The 9340-nt window shown below is 50.4% G+C and overlaps 2 protein-coding genes across 3 annotated transcripts; one reads left to right on the top strand and one right to left on the bottom strand.

The window, feature by feature from the left end:
* Positions 1–1890: 1890 nt before the first annotated feature.
* LOC123149902 (probable thiol methyltransferase 2) lies at positions 1891–6226 on the bottom strand. 2 transcript variants are annotated; one of them, XM_044569690.1, is made up of 8 exons: positions 5989–6226; positions 5182–5312; positions 4465–4551; positions 3788–3888; positions 3617–3716; positions 2562–2608; positions 2319–2397; positions 1891–2156 (listed from the first exon to the last, which is right to left on the bottom strand). In XM_044569690.1, the coding sequence occupies exons 1-8, from the start codon at positions 6143–6145 to the stop codon at positions 2100–2102; spliced, it is 759 nt and encodes a 252-aa protein (XP_044425625.1). In that variant the 5' UTR covers positions 6146–6226; the 3' UTR covers positions 1891–2099. The 2 variants fall into 2 exon arrangements, with proteins under 2 accessions (XP_044425625.1, XP_044425626.1); XM_044569691.1 differs by lacking the exon at positions 2562–2608.
* A 56-nt stretch (positions 6227–6282) lies between these two features.
* Positions 6283–9091, top strand: LOC123149901 (F-box/LRR-repeat MAX2 homolog). Its single transcript, XM_044569689.1, has 2 exons — positions 6283–8839; positions 8916–9091. The coding sequence occupies exon 1, from the start codon at positions 6474–6476 to the stop codon at positions 8646–8648; it is 2175 nt and encodes a 724-aa protein (XP_044425624.1). The 5' UTR covers positions 6283–6473; the 3' UTR covers positions 8649–8839; positions 8916–9091.
* Positions 9092–9340: the final 249 nt, after the last annotated feature.

Genomic DNA, 9340 nt, shown 5'->3' with positions numbered 1-9340 from the left:
CATAAACGGATGGATAAACCGCACGACGAAACGGAGGCGCAACCGCTAGATCAGTACTGCGGCGTGGAACCGCCAGCAGCAGAGTGACTCGTCGCGACGTCTGTTCTTCTCCTTGCAGGTCACCAGCCTAGCTAGCTTCCATGGCGACCTGGCATGAGATGAGATAGCGAAAAGATAAAATGCCACGGCGAACCTAACCTTTTGAGCTCCATCCAGCCCCTTTCTGCCCAATGCCGACCAGTTGCTTAAACCACAGGCAACGGGACGATGCATGCGTGCGTCTTTGTCACCCACACGTCGACGTGGCACATTGATGCGAGAGGGGAAGAAAGAAAAGAGGAAGCTTGTGCTCTACCTAATCGATCTGGCCCTTCTAGACGCCAGCCAGCTTTGCAATTGAATTCTATACAGCACACCAGGATCCTCCTCCTCCACTGAGACGCCTCCAGCTGCGTACTTGAACCAAAAGGAAGGCATAACTATTAGCGCACGCGCTGCTCGCACATTAGATTAGGACAGACAAACAGAGACCTCTTGGTCACCAAGCAAGAGTACGCAGGGCGCTGTGGTTTGGTGCTTGGGTGCCTTTCCCTCCAATAGCGTGCACCCAAAGAGGAGAAAGAATCGTTGGGACTTGGCTTTGACAAAACGCGCCTGGGATCGGAACTTGGGAAGGGCTCGCGTCCACGCGTGATCTTGTGCAATATGTTCCAATGCCGATCTTGTTCCGCGGCATGCCTGTCCATCCTGTCCTCCTTGTCATGCTGCGATTTGCGGAACCACTCCTCAGTTCAGGGCCTTTGGGTTAACAAGTATTCGCAAATTGCGGGTGGGCCTTGCAGAAGCTTCTTTGATCTTTGATGCCTGCATCAAAAACAAGAAAGTTAATTTCAGCATCCTGTAGGCACTTCAGATGGAACTCTTGATGGCGGGTGAACTTTCTTGTGTCAGGTGTTACAAGTTCATCTCATGTCAGTACTCAGCAGCTGCTTGTAAAACCTGTTTGCCATGCAATTTGAAGTTATGGTCAACCCTGTGGATCGGATGCAGCAAGGAAGAGGAAAGTGACAGTAGTAAACAGGGACACGGCGACAAATAATAGCTTCTGAGTGCTGTTACGTTATGTACATCAGTTTGTCCATTCGTATAATTAACCAGCATTTTCTTTTTTGCGGTTAACCAGAAGAGGGTCACATCTCCATTTCATATGGAAATGGAAAGCCCAAGTCGAATCTCATGCTTGATCGACTAAATAGACTTCTGGAGCGTGCTCGCTAGTGGTCACATCCCATGCCATGAAGGCGGTGGCAAACTAGCCCATGAGAGGTAGGGAGAGGCGCACAGAACAAACAACCCGGTGAGAGCAGTGACGTCAGCCCTAGACGATGAAAACCCTAGCATGAGGTCAGGAACGAGCACCCAGTTGGATCCAGATCCAACGGGTGGGATTAACCGGTCCCAATGAGCCTTTGCCAGGGACAAGTGGGACCACCGCTCACAACACCTGCTATGGCCTGCGGAAATAGAGTATCTGGGTGACTCGAGGATGAAAGGAGAGGGAACATGAGAGGTCAAATTGGCTCCCCTCAACAACAAAATCTTACCAAGAAGCTCCGAAGAAAAAATAATTTACCATCACCATTTCCTGAGCTCTTTGATTTGTTTCAAAATGATCTCCAAGTTGACAGCACAACACAAATAGCGTCTCACCCATGGTTTTAAATAGCCCGCTATAGCTCCGCTATAGCATGCTATAGCGTTTAGAAGAGGTCCTGCGCTAAGGATCTTTTGTCCAAACACATGAGTAAACATTTTAAATAGCTCGCTATAGCACCGCTATAGCACGCTATAGCATTTAAAAAAGGTCCGCCGCTAAGAGGCTTAGCGCGCTATTTAAAACTTTGGTCTCACCATACCATACGGTGCTCATTTAGAGCACACGGAAATTTCACACGGCCGATTTCATCTCCAACAGAAGCAGTAAATGGCACATCACACATGCATCGTTCAGGAAGTGCACATGACGAACTGAGCACAGAAGCTAACACAATACACAGACACAGTGTATACAAACTATACAGCAAGGTCTTCATATATGCTCACAAAGAAGATTGCCGCCTGCCGCATCTCTTCCACCTTCCAAGTTTCTCGAAACCCTGGAACGGAAAAGCATGTGAAAGATCAAAGACATGAACAGAAGGGGGCCATAGCTCCAATATAGCTGCCGACAAGAGGAGCGAGCGTTCACAAGATAACTCATTTTTCTTCCCCGGAGATAACTCGGTACAGGAAAAGCAACAGCGGCGTGTAGGATGTACCTTGCGCGGTTTAATAGCCAGCTCGTTGTCTTCCATCCAAACAGCCTTGAAACCCAGCGGCTCCAGCACATTCTGATAGCTGCAGTTTCGCAAAAGAACGGCCATCGGGTCAATAATGAAGGCAGGATAACATTTCGGTTTCTGTCCTACACAAAGCTGCGTCATCACCGAGGAAAAACCCGGGCTTTTCAACTGGAAATTAATTCTTTCGACGATAGGGACTGGACATGCATGCATACTTACTCAGCAACTGTATTATTGTAGGGCGGCCCCCCTTCCTGATCGCTGATCTGTAATAAGAAATATTATATGCAGTGCCTTCCAGTTGTGAACAAAGTAATGTGACGGCATCCGAAGAAGCCGGTCACGTTCATGCACCTATCCAGATTGATTTTGGTGCTAACTAGTGATTTAATATGTGCATCAACACCCCCTTGTTTCAATCAGGGATGGGCATTGGAGTAGGCACCCGGAATTTTTTGTGCGTTTTCTATTAGAGCACTGATTGTCTGTCCGACTCCGAAGTGTCAAAGCAAAATACATTGGAACGACAGCGTGGGAGGTTTTAGCATGTCTTCATCAAATGTCAGCATTAGCTTTAAGAAGAGTAAGCATACTGATTCTTTTAAAGTATGCCATGCACCAAAGGTCATGAAAACATGTGGTTACATAAGGATAGGAAATGAGGAAAAAGCGATAAGATGGTTGGTGGATTTGCACGTCAAGTGCTCAGACTTGGCTGCAAAGTCCTGCTGCTTCACACCAAGCTATGGATCCCACATTAATCAATTCATCCAATGTCCTTCCATGCGTATTGTTGCATGTTGCAGTTCTCCGAAACATAGGTCCAGGAAACTATAAGGTAATTACTCATAAGAATTTGGCTCTACCAAGATACCTAGATTCTACTCCCTCTGTCCCAAAATATAAGAACGTTTTTGATACTATACTAGTGTAAAAAACGTTCTTATATTTTGGGACGGAGGGAGTATTTGCTTTCTTCGGAGTTCAGAACTTGCTGCAGGCATAGTTGCTGTGAATTTAGTAGCGAGTTCCAGTTGTTACCTATGACTACTACTCTGTCTACTCATGATCCTTGATAGAAGGACAGCAATACCACCACAATCCTCCAGGATTAGGCTATTCGTATAACATAGAACAGCATAGAAATCTTAAAAGGTAAATCAACTGGTTAACATTTTTAGAGTTCAGTTTAGTATATATCATATCATATGATAAGTAGAATAACATCTCCAATGCAAAAGTAAACAAGAAGCATAGAGAGATTCTGTCCTCACCAAATATATCAAGGTGATAAGCTCTCCATCTGGTTTCAGAAGGCGACTAACTGTCTCTGCCCAAGCCAGCCTCATGCTTGGATCAAGTGCACAAAAGAACCTGTGTGAATTAATAAAGGTGATCTAAACTGCCTCCAGAATGACAAATAAGCAAGATAAATTGACACGTACGTATAGTCGAAAATGAGGTCAAATGGTTCATTTGGTCTCCACTTGAAGAAATCAGCAATCAGAAAAGAAAACCAATCTGCATTTGGCAAAGATGATGACCACTGGTACATCAACAGGGAAAACAATTAAATGTATATAAGTTTTAAAACCACAAAGGGTACCTAGGATAACAAGATGTTTTTTTAGATAAATGGTAATAGTACATTAAATTTATTCCCAGTTATGATTATTATTTATAAAAACACCAATTCAATCCAAATACCAAGAGCTGGGTTCAGTTGCCATTATAATCAATACTGCAGTAGGATTCATGAGTACACATGTTAATGTAAAAATGTAAAAATTAGAGGTAGCATCCTTGGTCACAAAGTCATCATTTTAGAAGATATATGGTTGCCTGCTGTAATTAGCCCCGTGACATAAATCAAACACAACCATTCTCCGCATAAAAGCTTTTGCTTCCAAGAAACACGGTTAATCTTTCCCAGCACAAAATGGACCTGAACTACTTTGGAATTAACTATATTTTTTCTAGATAAGGTATCAAGCATGTTTACATGACAAATCATCATCCTGCACAGAAGAATTTACCAAAAAAAACATTAAAAGAAGCAACTAGCATTGTGTTATAAACTCACCTTAGCTGCCAATCAAGCTCTTACTCAGTTACATCTCACCTGCTTAGCCTTCTCAGCAGCTATATTAGAAATCTCTAAGCCAACGACAAATCTCTCAGGGCTTGCCAGAGCAACCACATCATAACCCTGTTATACAGCAGCTCAATCAGAAAAGATTGATGACAAGTCGTTGCAAGGAAAATTGGAGCAGAACCGTCCTACTAGTATCAATTTGCAAAATGATCTTATATATAGACATGAACCAGGTAACCACTTAACGTGTTTTGCATTTCAAGCTGTAAATTTTGGTTTAATTGTCATATTCATTAAAAGAATAGTTTAGTTGCCACATTAATCTCGCATCCAGGACTCCCCATAGAAAAATATATATATTCAACACACTAGTTCATACATATGACAATTGCTCTCTGTGTAAACAAATTTGATATGTTTATAGTAGGCTAAAGAAGTACTAGATCACATTGTTACGGTATGTGATGACTCTTTTTTTATCAAATGGTGAAAGAGCTGAATGTTTAGCTGGCGACCAATTTTTTTTAGTAATTGATCACCACATTATTATTGAACCTTTTCCTTAGCAAGAAACTTGGGATTACCATTGGGTTTCTTTTAAATCTTATAAAGACTTAGATGACTCATTCCATATAACGGATGTCACTTGGGTTTATAGGTGTAGCCAGAAAATTGCACAGATTGAAGGGAAAGGCGTAAGTGTTCAGACAGAGGCAGATGATAAATGCCATCTGCTTAACATACCATGCCGCATCCCGGGACCAACGCTCTTCCTTTAGGGAGAGTTCCTGATTTAACGAGATGCTCGATGATAGGCGTCGGCTTCCCCAGATCCCACGGGGTTACGCCAGTCTCCCAGGACTTCTCCCAGCCATCTGACCAGAAGCAGCAATAATGAGCAACCAAAAATAGCAAGGGAAATTACTCCAGAAGACAGGAAACAGATACAATGCTGAACCGAAAAACGAATCAAGCGATTGTACGAGGCACCATGACACATTAAGCCGACAGTGCATTTTCTGCTTTGCAGTGATCCAATTCCACTATACGTATCTCAAGCATACGCCCTTTACCCTCTAGTGAAATCCCCTCATTCTGTTATGGATTACCCTCTAGCTGATTCCTACATCGACCGCTCTACCGCGTTATTTCCGTATTTCTGGAATTGCTCCCCGACGAAATGGGCGAAGATTCTCCCCTAACCTGCGACCCCCATCTGAGAAACTCCCCAACCATAATCCAATTTTCACACATTGACGCCTAGTCTGCTACCAAACATACATAGGTCGTTGCCTCCAACCAACTCGCCGCGGAAAATTCCCCAACTACTCGTCGGCCCGCTTGCCGCGATCCGTCCACCCCACACACAGCTAGCCGATCGCGCCAACCACCAGGTACGAGACGAGACTAGACGAGATCGCCCGACCTCGACGAGGACGAGAAACCACCAGCAGCACACCCCATTCATTCATTCATTCAACTCCCCCACCCACCCAACAGCGACCCGCAGCAGCCAACCAACCAATCGGCCCAGAGATCGAGCGAGCTCACCTGCCGCGTCGCCGCCGCCCCGGAAGATCTCCCGCAGCCTCCCCACCGTCGGGTTCCCGCCCGGGTCCCCCGCCCCCGCCCCCGCCGACGACCCCATCGCCGCCGCCCGCGCCCCGCGCGAGACGACGGCGCGGCCAGCCGGCAGCACGTGGCGCATCCGCCGCGCTGTCGAGCCGGGAGAGCGCGCGCGAGAAAGCTTCGCGCTTTGCGGCGACAAAAAGCGGAAAAGGATAAAAAACAATGGCAGGAGGAGGAGTACAAAATACGAAGGGGATAAGAGGATAAAACCGGCGAGGGAGGGAGGGGAGAAAAAACAAAGGGCAAAGCGGGGAAGAAAAGGAAAGCCGGAGCCGGGCGGAGCTGTCGAGTATATCACTTCCCCTGTGCGCACGCCTCCGCCCCGTCCCCTCCCTCACCCGCACCCAAATCCGTCCTCCTCCCGCGGCGGGGGGAGAGGAGGAAGGGGAAAGCCGGCGGCTTTGCGCATGGCGGAGGCGGCGGCGGGGGCGGCGTCGGCGCTGCTGGACCTGCCGGAGCCGCTGCTGGACCTGCCGGAGCCGCTGCTGCTGCTCATCCTCGGCGCCCTCCACGACCCGCGCTCGCGGCACCGGGCCTCCATGGCCTGCCGCCGGCTGCTGGCGGCGGAGCGGGCGACGCGGGCGGCCATGGCGCTGCGCGGGGACCCGCGGACGGCCGACTTCCTCCTCCTCCCGCCGGCCTTCTGCTTCCCGGCGCTGGAGCGGCTCGACCTCTCCCTCGCCTCGCCGTGGGGCCACCCGCTGCTCTCGTCCGCCTCGCGCGTCGCGGGCGCGCCGGCCTCCTCCTCCTCCAACCACCTCGCGCTCCGCCCGGAGGAGATCGCGGAGCGGAACGCCTACGTGGCGGCGCGCCTCGCCGCCTACTTCCCCGCCGTGGCCCGCCTCGCCGTCTACTGCCGCGACCCCTCCACGCTCGCCAGCCTGGCCCCCTGCTGGCGGGCCACGCTCCGCGCCGTCAAGCTCGTGCGCTGGCACCAGCGGCCGCTCGACCTCCCCGGCGGCGCGGATCTCGAGCCGCTGCTCGGAGCCTGCCCCCAGCTCGCGGCCCTCGACCTCTCCGAGTTCTACTGCTGGACGGAGGACGTCGTGCCGGCGCTCGACGCGCACCCGGCCGCCGCCGCCAGGCTCACCGACCTCGACCTCGGCCTCGCCGGCGCCTCCAACGGCTTCCACGCCGCCGAGCTCGGGGCCATCGCCGCCGCCTGCCCCGGCCTCCGGCGGCTCGTCGCGCCCTGCGTCTTCAACCCCCGCTACGTCGACCACGTCGGCGACGACGCGCTGCGCTCGCTCGCCGCCAGCTGCCCCCGGCTCACCGTCCTGCGCCTCAGCGAGCCCTTCGAGCCGGCGTCCACCAGCCAGCGGGAGCAGGCGGGCATTACCGCCGTGGGGCTCGTTGACTTCTTTGCCGCGCTCCCTGGGCTGGAGGACCTCATGCTGGACCTCCAGCACAATGTGCTCGAGGCAGCTCCGGCGATGGAGGTGCTCGCACGCAGGTGCCCACGGATCAAGGTCCTGACGCTGGGGTGCTTCCAGGGGCTGTGCAAGGCCGCCTGGCTGCATCTCGACGGCGTTGCCGTGTGCGGCGGGCTGGAGTCGCTCTGCATCAAGAACTGCGAGGATCTCACCGACGCCAGCCTCGGCGCGATCGGCCGTGGCTGTGGGAGGCTTGCCAAGTTTGCCATACAAGGATGCAACCTTGTCACGTCAGATGGGATCAGGAGGCTAGCCATGGCGCTTCGGCCTACATTGAAGGAGGTCAGTGTGCTGCACTGCCGGTTTCTGCACACTGCAGCATGCCTTGCTGCTCTGAACCCAATCCGCGATCGGATTGAGAGCCTTGAGATCAACTGTGACTGGGAGGAGGTTGAACAGCCCAGCTCCAGCTGCCTGGCCAACGGCACAACCGGAAGTGATCATGAGGATGACGAGCCTAGTGAAATGGCGTACCAGTCCGCGCCCAAGAAATGCAGGTTCTCCTACTTGGAAATGGATAATTATGAAAGCTGGGAGATGCTCCGCTCACTCTCCCTTTGGTGCCCTGCTGGTCAGCTGCTCTCCCCGCTCATTTCTGCCGGGCTCGATAGCTGCCCTGTTCTTGAGAAGATCTCAATTAAGGTGGAGGGCGATCTCCGGACTTGTCCGCGTCCATTTCACGGGTCAGCTTTTGGCTTAAGCGACCTTGGAGCCTTCCAGGCGCTGGCCAAGATGAAGTTGGACCTCAGCGAGGCGGTGGGTTATGCGCTCACCGCGCCAACGGGGCATATGGATCTTTCTCAGTGGGAGCGGTTTTATCTGAGCGGTATCGAGTCATTGCTGAGTTTGTATGAGCTGGACTACTGGCCGCCCCAAGACAAGGACGTGAACCACCGGAGCCTGTCACTGCCAGCGGTCGCACTTTTCCAGCACTCCATCGGACTCAGGAAGCTCTTCATCCATGGCACCACACATGAGCACTTCATGAGCTTCTTCCAGAAAATGCCAAACTTGAGGGACGTGCAGCTAAGGGAGGACTACTATCCAGCACCGGAGAATGACATGATGATCACAGAGATGCGGGCTGAATCTTGCCTCCGGTTTGAGCAGCAGCTGAACAACCGGCAATTTCGGCAAATTCCTGATTAACGCTGAATTGGGTGCACCATTACAGTGATTCGATGTTGAATACATCAACACAGAGAGCCCTTGCTCTTGTTTAGTCACCCAGAGTGCTACTGAAGTATCTCTGGGTTGCTTGCGATGATTGCTGTAGTAACTGGAATTGCTCAGTCCATTGATGATAAGAGTAGAAGACAATGCCTGATCAAGTGACCGTGGTATCGAATCTTTATTTGCATTCCTTTTCTTTTTCTGGTGTAATAAGAGAGAGACTCAGAGTTCACATATTTGCAGGAGGCAAGATGATAAGTTAGCATTTGAGGGAATTTTGTCAAGGGAAAAAGTTTTTTATTTATTTTCAAGCTGAGCTCAGTTGAACTGCGGCAAGAGAAATTGGCGTTATTATTCGGGTAAATTGTAATGTTTGAGCTCTGTAAACATTAGAAAAATCGGCAGTCACTTGTTTGTCATATGCCCTTGTTCTTCAACCGCCACATTTCATCATTCTGAAGATGGCCTTATTCCAAAATTTGCTGGTTAATTATACGAATGGAGAAACTGGTGCGTACACTGTAGCAGCACTGGGAAGTTATAATTTGCGCTGTGTCCTTGTGCTTACTGCTGTCTCCTTTGCCTTGCATCCGCAGGGTTGACCATAAGTTCAAATTGCATGGCAAACAGGTTTAACAATCTGCTACAGACTAGTGAGTACTGACATG

This window comes from Triticum aestivum, chromosome 7A (genome assembly GCF_018294505.1).
Source record: "Triticum aestivum cultivar Chinese Spring chromosome 7A, IWGSC CS RefSeq v2.1, whole genome shotgun sequence".
NCBI lineage: Eukaryota > Viridiplantae > Streptophyta > Magnoliopsida > Poales > Poaceae > Triticum > Triticum aestivum.
This window is presented reverse-complemented; position numbering and strand designations above follow the sequence as displayed.

Bases quoted from the DNA above. Each gene is read 5' to 3' on its own strand.
- LOC123149902 (XM_044569690.1), bottom strand. From the start codon at position 6,145: ATGCGCCACGTGCTGCCGGCTGGCCGCGCCGTCGTCTCGCGCGGGGCG. The intron at 3,889-4,464 runs GTGAGATGTAAC...TTGATGTACCAG, and splicing joins CTGCTGAGAAGGCTAAGCAG to TGGTCATCATCTTTGCCAAA. The intron at 2,398-2,561 runs GTAAGTATGCAT...GCGAAACTGCAG, and splicing joins TACAATAATACAGTTGCTGA to CTATCAGAATGTGCTGGAGC.
- LOC123149901 (XM_044569689.1), top strand. From the start codon at position 6,474: ATGGCGGAGGCGGCGGCGGGGGCGGCGTCGGCGCTGCTGGACCTGCCG.